We start from the raw sequence: 15,293 nt of genomic DNA, 5'->3' as shown, positions 1-15,293 counted from the left end.
AATACAAATCGTACAACTTTTTTTTTTTTTTTTTTGCACTATAGATGTACCACACTGAGGCCTAGTCTTATGTGGCCAGACCCTATTTTCTTGGGGTGGCACTTATCAATTTTCATTATGCTTCCCCCCTCAACAAAGGATCTGATCCAGAATCAATGTACAAACTTGTTTTACACCCTTAAAGCTTTTTGTCATGAAATATCAACTTCTTTTTGGAACAGCCAGCCAGTGGTGATGAGAAACATAGAGGCTGTTTTCTGATGCTGAAAAAACCATGAATTGATTTCTTGTGAAATGGAAAGGGCTAAGATTGGACTGAATTTAAGCTCCAGTTTTACCGTGTGTCTTTCAAAAGTTTTACACAATGTAAACAGAGTTAGTCTGACCTCCGTTTGTCATCTACCACTTCACCAGATGTTTGGCTCTAGTCACAATGTACACGTTCTGTGATGAAATGCTTGTTAACATCTACATAAAGTTGTGAGAACGAGTTAGCATATTGATTCTGGACCAGACCCTTTTGAGGGACGGTTATAATTGAAAATCGATAATCACAACTACCCTAAGAAAATAGGATCTGGTCACGTGAGACTAACTGAGGTCAACTTGCAGTAAAAAAATCAGCTCAATTACTGTATACTGTAAGTAATGCAGCCATAGAGATGCCAAACATATCTTCTCATAGTAGACCAATCTCCCTGATGATAGTACATACATTCGAGTAGTCCAGTACATTGTTTGTAGTCATCCATTGTAGAGCTGAGTGATAGTTGTGATCTATCAATTATCGTGATAGTGAGTAACAATCGTGATTATGATAATATGCTATCATACTATCAAGATAATTATGCATATCTGTGCTTAGTCAAAAAAGAAGCAAATTTGATATTGTTAAAGTTAATATCAAATTAAAGTTAAGTTAAAGTTATCTGCATGTGCTCAGTTTAGTTCTCACCTATTAGACCCAACGTTAAACATGGGTTTCACTAATATACTTAATTCATGTATCCTATTTGTAAACACATCTTCCAAGTCTTTCAGGCAGTGTAATTATTCGCTATAGAAGCCAATTCCCCTTTTATCAAGTTAGAGGTTGTAACACATCTTTACAAAACTAACCAATAAGATTCACATGAACAAGTCTTACTACACAATAGCGTTTAATGGCCTCTGTAATACAATAACTAGTCACCAGTCACATACATATGGAGATGTGTAACTCAACACTGTGTGTGGGCATGTAGGCTAGTACAAAGCCAGACAATGCCTAATATGTGTCTTTATCATGTACACTATTCTTGGACTTTGTATATGTACTTTTATGTATCAAACAGTACGGTAGTACTCAAACAGTACTCACTGAAATTGATCTTACGTGACATAATCTTACAATATACTTATTTATTAAATGCTATCCCACTAGGGACCTGTGAGAAGGCTAAAGCCTGTAAATACAGGGAGTCTGAAACATGGAATTAAAACGTTGAAGAATGCAGAAAAAAATCCCAGACCCAGTGGTGACTTGATCCCCCGTAACATGCAGTCTAGGCACGTAGTGTGCACATGATTGTCCAACTATTTGACTGAGAGTAACTTTGTGATCTGAGCTTCTATTTAAATATGTGCTGTGCTTCAAAACCCTTCACGACTAAAGTTTTTAATACACTTCAGATACTGTATGCTGAATCATGTTGTATAAGTCCTCACTGAACTAAACCTCACTGAACTAAACCACTTGATCACTATACGTACCTCTAAGTAAATGATATGAACTAACTATCTCAACTAGGTTATTTATGTAATTGAAACCACATAGTAATTATTATAAAACAACAAAATACAGTAAGCAAATGTTAACAAGTAGTTGGCTACAGAAAAAGCTTCCACAAATAAGTGTCACAATATATGAAACTATATGTACTGTAGTTTGTATTGTATCCTTATTGAGTGATAGTCTTCATGGCTTGCTTTAATGGAATTTTAGGGCTGTGTAATAAACCCACACTTTAGTAATTTATTTATCTCCTGTGGATATCTTACTATAAATGTATAATAAATAAAAGCACTTGGGAATTGCAGTCAACTCATAGGCAGTTGTGGGCTGAGGAGACTTGTTAATGCTTAGTACAAAAGACTGAGATACATGTACTCTTATAGAACAGTCAGTAATAGCTCTAATAGAACAGTCACATGATCCATAATAAACCAGAATAGAATCAATTTGTACAGCAAGTATATGAATGCTCATTGCATTTGTCATGAGTAAGAGAATCCATTGTTGGGTGAGTGTTTCCTTGTTATCACCTTTCTTGAGATGATGGGAAAAATTGTTCAAATTGCTGCAATAAAACAAAGATATCCAACTCTTCTTTAGTAGGATATGATGATATCCAAGTTTTTATCACTGGACCCTTTCTTTACGGAAAGCAAAGAGTTCAAGGAATTTTGTTGAAATAATGTGCAGATATTTTACTCATAATGTTTCATGCGTTATGTCAGGTTTTTGTAGATGCTTTTACATAATATGATGCACTCAGTGTGTAATATAAACCATCATGTAGTACTGATAATATTTTGTTACAAGACTATCAGTAACTGTTGTTATAGCTGTATGTATTGTACAGATACATAATAATTGTTCTCTATAGTTAATGTGTTAATGGTGTGTACATGTACGGGTGTGTATGAGTTTGTGTTACCCTTTTGGTGATTGGTACTAGTGATAATACTAGTATTGGCCCTATTGTATTTCCCAATGAGAATTGGTACTATTCGTCCAGTTCCATATGTTAAAATAGAAACTTTTAAGGTTGGCAAAGTCAAAATGCGAAACTTCCAGGGACACTGTTAACTTATTGTATCATTATAAGATACCGTAGAAAAGTAGGGAAACTGGGTAGCTGTGGTAGCACAGCCAGTACCACACTGGCTTTTCACATCACCCTAATGCTAAACTTAAGTTTGCCTGTTAAGCATATTGATTTCCTTCACTGTTTGTAAGTTTTTGGTGAGTTTGAGGGTTTTCCGGATGTTTAATCCAACCCTAGCTTGCCTCAAGCACACTAAAAATTTACCCTAATACTTGAGTTATCATGTAGATGAATTGGTATTTTGAATAACAGTTAACAGCAAATACAGCCGCTCTCCTCTGTACAGCTTCAATGAGTTGTATGTTATTCTTACAGTGTGATGTCCAGCTAGATACATATGTGACTGGGCCTGCAAAAAAAGGGCATGTGGGCACACACTACACTCCATCACTTTACAGGTCATATCTCAGTACTGGAACAGAATATTTGCATTCTGTAACTTGCATCATAAATTAAAGCAAATTAAATGCTTACTGAGAGCTGAAAATTGCATTGCAATAGTGTAATGGTACAAAAAGTTATGAGTGAGGAAAATTTCAAAATGTAGGCAAAAATTATTTGCTCACATGCCCTATTTTCACCACGTATATACGTAGATTCTTTCCTACATAACTGACCCATATTAATAGACACCTGATACCATACACAGTACAAGGTACTATAGAAGGAGTCTTGTTGGTCTGGTACTTTACTAGTGTACGTAGTATATGAATAATATTAATGATGGCTCCTGTCACAATGTTGTATTTAGAAAGTAAATAGTTAAGAGTACACATAGCTACTGTGTTTTTCAGGTTTCTTGCGAAAGTATAAATTTGAAAAATATCACGTGCATATAATATCATTCACGTGCAATTATTTGAATTTTGCCGGAATAGCTACCGTGTTTTTCAGGTTCAAGAACACCATACAAAACTTCTCAATAACTTCTTCTCCACCAGGAATAGACTTTAAGACATTCTCCACCTTCTCTAGCGTGCGATTATTCACGTGCTCACCTGCCGGGATCGCGTTTATGTTTTGATCTTCGTAAGAAACCTGAAAAACATGGTAACACATGTTGTTTTGGAATGTTCCATGTGTAGTGTAGTGGAATGTTCTAGTGATGTAATCATACAGTATGATACGTAGTACTGTATATCAGAGATCATGAAGAGCTGGATTTTTCCAGGCAAAATAATCACCCTAAAACCAGCCTCAATTTCCCTTCATGACAGTTTGGCAGCATTGACTAGGTGCAGCCAAGCCCAAAAATGTCTTCAGACCAACCTCAACTGTTACAAAATGTTTCTATGGATTTTAAAAATATTTCTATTAAATAGAATGTTATGTTATACTGACTGACTGACTGTTATACTGACTGCCTCATACCTCTTGTACTGTTCTTTGTTTGTGATGGTGTGTAACAGGCGGAACGTAGCTGAAAACAAAGCGTAATGACCACCTCCTCTTCTGTTACATAATTGATTGTTGGGGTGTGTGTTTTGACTCAATATGGCACATTCTTTATTATGTAGTATGTGTTGGTTCATTTGTCATAAGTGTGTTATAAAAAGGTAAACAAACCAGTATATTTTAGGAATCAAAGAAACATAGTACTGAAATAAGGGAATAGCTAAAAATAATGGTGAAACAAAGAAGGTTGCCTATACCTGCAGAAGTCCACTAGCATATCTGCAGGTACCATATGGAGGGAGACTTTGGCGCCATTAAAATTTGGTGAATTTGGCAAATGACCATGAATTCGCCAAATTTTCTCCATCCAAATATTTTACTAGTGAAGAAAACAGCAAACTGAGCCTCGAACTAAACAATTTTCTACTCAACCAAGGGCTACTGCATGGGCCAGTCATCCACTACTTCACTAGGCAGCTAGCTGTATCAATGACCTCACCTCGAAACGAGCGTGACAAGTATAGCGAGTGCTACCCTATCAAGTGCAATATTCACTATTCCAGGGGGTGTAGATCTACTGTCTATGTAGTATTTTAGTTGTTTGCTGACTCCAGGCACCAAAGAAGCATGGCACTCCATCAGGCACAGCGATTAGTAATCTAATTAATTAAATAGGGTGTGCGCTTTGCTAACAATTTGCCAAATTTTATTTCACCAACAGTGATATTTTGCTTGATTCGCCAAATTTTTCCTCCTCCAAAGTTTCCCTCCATACGGTATAGGCTACCTTCCATACTTCACCACTTTTTAGCTAGCTATTTCCTTGTTTCAATACTTTTTCCTTTAATCCCTAATCCAACTTAAAATTCCCAATGTTTCCTTCTGCTTGTGTTATAATGATTCTAATATCTCACATTGATAGGAGTACACGAGGACAAACTGACTGGTACTTATGATTCACATGTAGATTGTAGTGATAGACTTAGACAGAACTTGCACATGCACACACCATAATTATTTGTAACACTAGGCTATTTTTAGATTGTGCACGTGATGTACTGATTGACACGTTTTAATACATATTACTACATGGTGGCAGCGGTGATTGGCCAAGATGGAAACGGAGATTTGAACAATTTCGTTCTGCTGCTGGCCTTCAAGACGCTTCTGCACCCAAGCAAGTGAACACACTTCTTTACTGTTTAGGAGAGGAGGCGGAGTCCGTCTTAAATTCTACGAGCATTAGTGAAGATGACCGGAAAGACTACGCAGCAGTTCTGGCGAAGTTCGATGGGTTCTTTCAGGTTCGGAGAAACGTTATCTTCGAGAGAGCACGGTTTAACCGCCGATGCCAACTACCTGGCGAATCAGCAGAGCAGTATATCGTGGAGCTATACAACTTAGTTGAACACTGCAACTACGGTACTCTCACATCCGAAATGATCCGTGATAGACTCGTTGTTGGCATACAAGATGCTTCATTGTCGCAGCGACTCCAGTTAGATCCCAAGCTGACCCTAGAGAAGGCGAAGAAGCTTGTCCGTCAGCGCGAGGCAGTACAGGAGCAGCAGCAAATGCTCAAAGGAGCAACGTCGGGTGACCTGGATGAACTGCAACGAGGCTACTGTAGAACACCTAGCTATGACACAAGACGACCGCAACAGCAGAATCCAAAGTATTTCAAACAGAGACGGTCGGACAGCAAATCTTGTTTACGTTGTGGAAAGGGACAACACTCAAGGGAGAAATGTCCTGCTAAGGATGCTGTCTGCCATCGCTGCCAGAAAAAGGGCAATATGGAGCCTGCTGTCTTACAAAAATTGACGAGGTAGCTACAGATCATTGCTGTGCCTGTGGCGGTAAGAATACGGACACAATCTCAACCACACAGGGTCTTAGCCTAGACTCTGCCTTTTTGGATGCCATTGAGGACACACGAGCCACTACGTGGACAGCCACAGTGACACTGAACAATGTGGATGTACTATTTAAGCTGGATACTGGGGCAGAAGTCTCTGCCATCACAGTTGAAACCTACCAAAAGCTACGTGTTAAGCTAGAAAAGCCACAGAAGACCCTCTACAGACCATCACAGGCCACCCTGACAGTGAAAGGACAATTCGAGGGAAAACTTGACCACCAGGGTAAGCAAACCATACAATCAGTGTATGTGATAGAAAACCTGAAAAAAAAACCTGCTAGGCTTACCTGCAATTGAGGCCTTGAACCCTGTGGTTAAAGTAGATTCCCTAAGTGACAACACCCAGTATAAAGTAGTACAGAAATTTCAATCCATTTTTCAGGGGCTAGGGAGCTTTGGGGATGCATACACAATTGCACTGCAAGAGGGAGCCAAACCCTATGCTATATTCACACCACGTCATGTCCCCATGCCACTTCGCTCCAAGGTGAAAGATGAGCTGGATAGAATGGAGTCACTGAATGTCATCTCTAAAGTAGAAGAACCATCACCTTGGTGCGCAGGGATGGTTGTTGTGCCCAAGAAAACAGGTGCTATTCGAATCTGTGTAGACCTCAAGCCGCTTAATGAAAATGTACAGCGTAAGGTCCACCCTCTACCGTCTGTAGATGACACACTGGCACAGTTGGCTGGCGCCAAAATTTTTAGCACAATTGATGCCAATAGTGGCTTTTGGCAGGTCCCCTTAGCACAGTCATCAAGGTTGCTGACAACCTTTTTAACCCCGTACGGACGGTACTGCTTTAACAAGCTGCCATTTGGGATCTGTAGTGCCCCGGAACATTTCCAGCACCAGATGGACAAAACCTTAGTGGGAATAGAAGGCGTACTTTGTCACATGGATGACGTAATTGTTTTCGGTGCCAACAAAGATGAACATGATACTCGATTAGAGTGTGTCCTTCAGCAACTTCAATCTGCGGGTGTTACACTTAACGCAGACAAATGTAGGTTTGCTAAGACAGAACTCAGGTTTTTGGGTCACCTAATCACTCATCAAGGGATCATGCCAGACCCCGAGAAAACTGCTGCTATTGCCAAGATGCTTGCCCCAACAAATGTCTCAGAATTAAAACGATTTATGGGAATGGCTAATCACTTGGGCAAATTTTCTAGCTGTCTTGCAAGCCTTAGCCAACCACTTCGTGAGTTGCTTAGCAAGAACAATGCATGGACCTGGGACAATGCACAAGCATCTGCCTATAACCAAATCAAAGAGGAGTTAACAAAGCCTACAGTTCTTGCCCTCTACAATGTAAATGCAGACTTAAAAGTCTCTGCTGACGCCTCCTCTTATGGCTTGGGGGCAGTGTTGCTGCAGCACAGTGACCAGGGGTGGCTCCCAGTAGTCTACGCGTCCCGTGCCATGACAGACACAGAACGTCGTTATGCACAAATAGAAAAGGAAGCCCTTGCCATCACCTGGGCTTGTGAAAAATTCTCCAGCTACATTCTGGGCAGGAAGTTTCAGATTGAAACAGACCACAAGCCACTGTTACCTCTGTTAGGAAACAAAAGCTTGCATAGCCTTCCACCAAGAATAGTGAGATTTAGATTGAGACTGAGACGTTTTGAATACAGTATCTCACATACACCAGGCAAGCAGTTGGTCACTGCAGATGCACTGTCTCGCTCTCCACTGGGTTCCACAGCCTCAGCGGCTGTTTGTCCCCTACAGGAAGAAGCTGAATACTTATTAGAGACCTGTGTTACTATGCTACCAGCCAGCAGCCACCGGCTTAATGAATTTTGTGAAGCCCAAGCCAGTGATCCAGTTTGCTCTAGTCTGATTGACTATTGCAAGCATGGCTGGCCATCCAAATGGGACATACCACTCGAACTCAAACCCTACTGGCAGGCCAGGGGCCATCTTACACTGCACAATAACCTATTGCTGTACGGGCCAAGAATAGTGATCCCTAAGTTGCTGCAAAGAGAGGTTCTATCCAAGCTCCATGAAGGTCACCAGGGCATACAGAAGTGCCGCCTTAGAGCTAACATATCAGTATGGTGGCCTGGTATTACAAAGCACATCAAAGACATGGTAGAAAGGTGTCCAACATGTGTGAGAGTTTCGACACCAAGGAGAGAACCTCTTTTGCCATCATATCTCCCCGACTACCCCTGGCAGAAGATCGGAACAGATCTATTTTTCCTGAATGGAGCCAACTATTTGGTTGCTGTTGACTACTTTTCCAGGTACATCGAGGCTATCAAACTTAAAACCACAACTGCACGAAGCATTATTGAGGGACTCAAGTCCATGTTTTCACGACATGGCATTCCAGAAAAGATCATCAGTGACAATGGTCCACAGTACCCTTCTCACGAGTTTGCTGAGTTTGCTTCATCATATAAATTTCACCACATTACCAGCAGCCCTTATTACCCGCAAAGCAATGGACAAGCTGAACATGCTGTTCAAACTGTAAAAAGGCTGCTTAAAAGCTCTGATGATCCATACACTGCTTTGCTAACTTACCGCACTACCCCCCTGCCCTGGTGCAACTTGTCCCCAGCACAACTACTGATGGGACGATCCCTGCGCACTACTTCACCTCAGGTACAAGACCAATACATACCACACTGGGAATACCTTGAAACATTTAAAGAGCTAAATGCCGAATTTAAACTCAAACAAAAGATGGCTTATGATCAACGTCATCGAGCTCACTCTCTTTCTCCTATCCCTGATGAGGAGGAAGTGTGGATAACAACTGGCCAGTCAACAACATCAGGCCAAGTCAGATATCAAGCCGACGCCCCTCGCTCTTATATTGTAAACACACCTCAGGGGCCAATCAGACGTAACCGCTGCCATCTCCGTGTGGTTCCAAACAGTAGTAGTACTAACACTGTACAGCCTGATCTGTGGTCACAGTAAACCCGGACACACAACAACCTAGTGGAAACTCTTCAAGACCTGTTACCAGATCAATGACTGGAACGGTTACACGTCCACCCGACCGACTACGGTTTTGAACCTTAAAGGAGGGGAGATGTAGTGATAGACTTAGACAGAACTTGCACATGCACACACCATATTTGTAACACTAGGCTATTTTTAGATTGTGCACGTGATGTACTGATTGACACGTTTTAATACATATTACTACATAGATCAAATTGGAAGTCACTTGAATTTCTAGAGTCACAGTCCAAATGATCATACCTACTGTACAGTTGTCCATAGCTATATGTGTAAATGTTCATATAGACTTTACATACTATGGTTGTTCCATACAGGACTCCAGGGACTGGTTTTTATGACAGCAGTACAATCTCTCCGGTGCTACTGACATATTTGATATCACCTTCTTCCCTCACAATCCCTTCACACTGGCCAAGGAGCTGTACCCAGGAAAGTACCAACCTAATCCAGTCCACTGGTTTATCAGACTACTACAGGAGAAATGAGTCCTGCTGAGGAACTACACACAAAACATTAATATATTGATGGACTAGAAAGATGTATATGTAAGAAAAAGATAGTGTATGTACTGTATACAGCCTCTACTGTAAATGTACAAATTTTTTCAAGGGACGTAATTTTTGCGGTTGCTTGGCTTTCCACAAAAGTTTCATCCTTGAAAATTAATGTTAGCTCAATACTTTCTTAGGTAACCTCCGTAAAAATGAATGATCCTTCAAAATATAACTGCGAAAATCCTGCAATTTGTTGATCTGTGAAAATTACGTATGTGACCCGCTGAGTGAAAACCTGACTTGTTTGCATAATTCTGTTTTTTTGGTAAATACCATTGAAATACAAATACGTGCTACATAGATAATTTTACGTATGCTTTAATTGCTTCAGTAAACAGTGAAGGAAGACTCGGATTATGAGAGTAAAATATTTTTGTTTCGTTTCTGTGCTATGGTGCAAACATGAGTATGAGTTAAGTGCATTTGATTATGTTGCGGTAAGACGTAACTTTATTGTCACCATTTCTAAGCTTGAACAACCTTCTTGCTTAATAGCATGGGTGTATTTAAACTATGCCCCAGATCATGGTTAATAGAATGAAATTAATAGTGGCCCCAGTTCATGGTTAATAGAATGTTGATAATTCAATGAAATCAACAGTGATTGATACCCCTACATTGGTAATAGATGGCATTGCACATGTAACTGGAGTTTTTTCTTATGCAGTGACTACAAGATAAATATTCATTACATGGCAAGTATGATACGTACATTGCATGCGTATCATAAACTGTGGCCCTGTTAACTCACTATTACACTTTTTCTGGCATTGTGTTTAAAGCATAATGATGGATGAATAACGTTCTGAAGGCTATTAGCCCACACTATTAAAACCATGAGATACTGATGTATACAAGAAACAGGGTGAGTCTGTAGTTCTTTCACCTATCAGGTAAGTGTGTGTAGAGTGGTATATACGTATCACTTATACTATGACTGTGTTGGGGGTTTGCTGAAATATACATCCTTAGCCCTCAGGCCTGCGGCCCTCATGCTTCATGTGTATATATCAGCAAAATATCTCACAACCGTGGTACTGTATATCTATTACATATAGTATTTTAAAATTGTTAATTTAAGATTGAAGTAGGGATCTATGCAATAAAAAGTAGTGAAACAAGAAACAAATGATGGTATTACAGCATACATTGTAGTTCACTATGTTCTCCATGTTCACTTTTGATTGTGAGATGTAGCAGTATTAACCACAAATGTTATAATGACCTTTAACCATGCTGGTCATCTAAACTTTACCGTAGTAGACTTGACAATACAAACTGAAATTACTGAAATACGTTAATTCGACATCCTAAGTGAACAGTTATACTGACCTTCCCTAGTTATTTTGACTGATTTAATTCAAATGCCTACCCTGGTTACAACCACCTTTAGATGGTCACTTTCACCTGTAGTTTAAATTTACCCAGGACCCATTTGAATTTATTGTGAAGTTACAAATGTATGGATATCCCAGTTACGTATCATCACAACTCCATCGGCAAATGAAGAAAAACTCCAGGTGAATTGACCCATGGACAACTTAATGATGACTGACTCATTAATTAATGTAAACAAACAAATAATTTTGTGACGAGAGTTAATTTTACAACAGATGGTTAAAATGACCATGATGGTAAGGTTATTTCAAACACTTAGCTGGTGGTTGAAGAGACTATGGGACATCTGGGTAATATGACTAGATCTTACAAAGTTAATATAAACAAGCACATCCTTGGGTCATTACTACCAAAAAATCGGTCATTTGAATTGCAGGTAGCTAAAACAACCCAAAAATTTGGGTCATTTGTAACCATTTGAATTTACAATGTGCATTCTGCATACCGTAGATTCCCTAAAATTTCGGCATCTCTAAATATTCGGCACTTCCCGTGCTTTGAACGCAATGTGCTCTAAATTTCGGCAAGCGGAAAGAAAGTTTCTATTACAAGCGCGCTAATTTTTCGGCACTTGGAGTACTAATTGACGAAGGTTTCTTTAGTGCTGAGGATTCCCAGTGACCTCACATATTATGCTACCTCGATGCTGGATGAACTGCCTGAGCACAAAGTGTGAAATTGTTCACGGAACGAACGTGCCCAACGATATCATCGTGTGACATCACGGCTACCACAAAACGATCTTCGTTTCTGTTCACAGAATAACATCTTTCCTGGAGCCCACAAACATGATACATCCTCAGATATAACGCTCTATTTAGTCATGGAACACTTCATGCAGCAACTGGGAGCTAGCGAGATTTAATTAATTATTACGAGATAGTTAGTTTAATAGTATTGATTGTGGTTTCTAGTGTCGAGTGACTGTATACAAAAGCGATGCAGTAATGACATTGATCTCTCCTGGATAATGTAGGCAATCACGGTATACCGTAGGCGGGGAAAGTTACGCGTGGGAAAAGTTTCGCGAATTGCACTCTACTTTGTATACCGGCGTAAAAGTTTCGCGATGCTGATTTAGCATACTAATTATTGTACAAATACAAGCATGTAGAAACTAACCGGCGTAAAAGTTTCGCGATAGCTACTGCAATCGCGAAATTCGCGAAACTTTTCCCACATGTAACTTTCCCCGCCTACGGTATATAGTGCTGCAGCGAAGTGAGTGTTGCGGCCAGTATCGTCAGTTCCACCACAAGGCGTTCCTGTTGGTCCCTGTAGAAATAAATCCAGAAGTAACCAGTAAGCAGATCGCAAATAACATAGCCATGAAGCGTGTAGACTGTATTAGGGATAGATCCCTAAAAATTCGACAATAACAACGGGCTGGTACATTTTTTTCCTAATTGTTCGGCCAGACACGAACGGAATTAATTTATTTCTGCCGAATTTTTAGGGGATCTACGGTATATCATATACCATATAGCCTAAATATTTCGAGGGGCTATATTTTTGAGTTAAGCAATGTTGCTAAAAATTAAGTTTATTAGTGGATTTTCAACGATCAAAACATGTATTAGACTATATGGTGGTCTAATATATTTCAAGAATTTATTTTTTTACTAAAGACTTTGAAATCAGTGAAAATTTTCTCCCTTTAAATATTTAGGCCATACATGCAGTAGTATGGACATACATATTTAATTAGCTGGCATGATATTTAGATGCTGTTAACACTGATGGGGCTGAAGCAAGTGAATAGCACCTATATTCCTTTGTATGGTGCAACACTGATGATAAGAACAGGTAAAATGAATTTGACAGTGAATGTGGTTATGAATGTAGCTTGAACAGTACGTACAATGAAGGCATTAATGAGCACAGAACCAACACCCGAACAGGAGGATCAAAGGAAGGGATGGCTGAATGCACTGTTAATTTGCATCTCTCTAACAAATGTGGTGCCTGATGAACTGCATCTCTCCTAAGGATCACAGACATGTTGACAAAAAATTGATAATGAGAGCTTTGTCATACAATGCACAGGATAGTGATATAATATCATGCTGTGCTAGAAAGACCAATGATATCAAAGCTATTACAGTAAATGTGGTGTGGGATATGATATATAGGATGGAGGATTAATTTCACTTCCCTGTTTGGTAATGGCAAGAAGAAATTATAAGTGGATAAGCTTCCAAGTGATTGCTAAATTGTCAACCACCATTTTATCGTAAACTTTTAAAAAAAGTTATTGGAAGTGAGAAAATGTTTTCTCTTCTTTTTTACTGATATAGTATACTTTAGGGATTTGCAAATTTATATGAAACAATAAAAACCAGCCATTCTTCAACTAATGTTACAAGGATTCATAAACTGGTAAGGGAACAAAGATTAAATCTAGTTATTACTTTAAATAGGGATGCAAAAATGGTTGAATACATTCTTGAAGTTATCAAAGGAATATGATGCCGCATTGGTTACATAGGCAATTCGTCTCCTGCTGAAACATAACTTTTAAGAAATCTTGGGGGAAAGCTGCAGTATAGATTGGCATTGTTATTTTTAGCATTATTTAATGACATGTTTTTAGCATATAAATTTTAGGCTGTTTTCAAGCCTTTAAATTACAAAAATCCTGCAGCTTCTGGGGGTGCAGGGGTTGCACCTCCAGACCCCCCTGAAATTCTACTTTATATTACAGCCATGCAACAATAGTCATCTTCTTGGCCCTCCTGTAGGTCAGGTTTAGTATTGCCACTGGATGGCTATCAGCCAGGTAACTTCACTCCATATATTCACGTTCTTCTGCATCATCTCCCGGACTTCCTTGGCACATATTAGAACATGAAATTGTTCAGTTTCCAAGGCAAGTTATACAGTGAACATGCTGACATTTATATGTCTGTAATTTAAGGAGTTGAAAAGTTTTTTTTTTTAGAAAAAGCAACCAGAAATATCCAGCCATCGACATAAAAAAAACTAGATCATTTAAAAGATCGTACAGAAAGCAGCTCAGATACACACAAGTTAGTATTTAACAAAGTTTAAAGTCAATGTGCATCGTGATAGAAAATTCTAAAATGAAGTATTTGAAAATTGGAGAAAGAGGCAAAACTCAGTATAGTGTGACATCATTTTAACTCATGTGATCCAATTAATACAAAGTATAATATTCAATTTTCTGATATAGCAGTATAGTCAATAGAAATTGTTGTATGCAAGGCAGGGAACTTAGTATTTACTGTCAGAATTTAGTATAGAGTATGCATGTAAGAAATAATGATAATTATTTGTGAACTTACTGGGCATCAACTCTAAGCTGCTTGATCACTGAGTGTTCAGTATTTAAGGAATCATGGGTAGCCATGTTGTGCAGTTATAAACCTTAACGGGAAGTGTAGTAATGGGCCAAATGAGGAAGGAGATTGCAATTTTTAAGTATGAAAAATCATGTGCAAAGAAGCTGTATTTATGAAAGCCATGCACATATACCTAATTTTAGAGGGTGCGCAGGACATGCAACCTCTATTTCATAAACAATGTTCAGGTTACTCTAATAGAGCAGCCAAGTGTCCTAATATTGCAGTCATTGAAATATTTCTGTATGCTTAATGTACAATGTTCAATATTTACAATGATCTGTAAACCTATGTATAAGACAATGTATTTGAATGTTATAATGACATTTGAATAGTTTATGCAATACCGAATGCTCAGATACTTCACAAAGTTGTTGGTTCATCAATGATGAGCTGGCTCCTCATCAATGGGTACAAAGCAGTGGAAATCTATTACTACCTGCTAATGATTGGAGAGCATATGGGATAGTGATGAACGAATGTGATTCAGTCAACAACACATATGAGATTGTCACGTACTACAAACACATGCATATTATGTAAACAAACAATAACGAGTAATTACCACACTGCATACCAAAATTAATACGTAACCTTGTAGACGCTAGCTTCTACACCTTCATACAGTTCTTGAACGTCATGGTGGTGATTATACTGTTAGTGATGTATCATTATTATAGACACAGCACAATAGGATCACTTATGATAACCCTTAGAATGAAAATTTCATCAAATGACAGTTCCCTTATTACTAACCACTAACCACTATCTACAATATACATATAGACGCACAATAGCACT

The 15,293-nt window shown here is 38.9% G+C and overlaps 1 protein-coding gene and 1 long non-coding RNA gene across 2 annotated transcripts in view; both read left to right on the top strand.

The window, feature by feature from the left end:
- Nucleotides 1-863, top strand: part of LOC136237745 (uncharacterized) — a 43,222-nt gene extending 42,359 nt beyond the window's left edge. The window contains exon 3 of the long non-coding RNA XR_010692590.1: nucleotides 686-863. This is a non-coding gene — a long non-coding RNA (uncharacterized lncRNA). The remainder of the gene's footprint in view (nucleotides 1-685) is intronic.
- A 4,488-nt stretch (nucleotides 864-5,351) lies between these two features.
- Nucleotides 5,352-13,999, top strand: LOC136237729 (uncharacterized). The gene is made up of 6 exons (XM_066027946.1): nucleotides 5,352-6,409; nucleotides 9,493-9,723; nucleotides 12,855-12,936; nucleotides 12,985-13,390; nucleotides 13,438-13,509; nucleotides 13,872-13,999. The coding sequence occupies exon 1, from the start codon at nucleotides 5,705-5,707 to the stop codon at nucleotides 6,095-6,097; it is 393 nt and encodes a 130-aa protein (XP_065884018.1). The 5' UTR covers nucleotides 5,352-5,704; the 3' UTR covers nucleotides 6,098-6,409; nucleotides 9,493-9,723; nucleotides 12,855-12,936; nucleotides 12,985-13,390; nucleotides 13,438-13,509; nucleotides 13,872-13,999.
- The last annotated feature ends 1,294 nt before the right edge of the window (nucleotides 14,000-15,293 follow it).

The sequence above is a fragment of the Dysidea avara genome, chromosome 1, assembly GCF_963678975.1.
Source record: "Dysidea avara chromosome 1, odDysAvar1.4, whole genome shotgun sequence".
Taxonomy (NCBI): Eukaryota; Metazoa; Porifera; class Demospongiae; order Dictyoceratida; family Dysideidae; genus Dysidea; species Dysidea avara.
The sequence above is the reverse complement of the archived record's forward strand: the minus strand, read 5'-3'. Positions and strand labels throughout refer to the sequence as shown.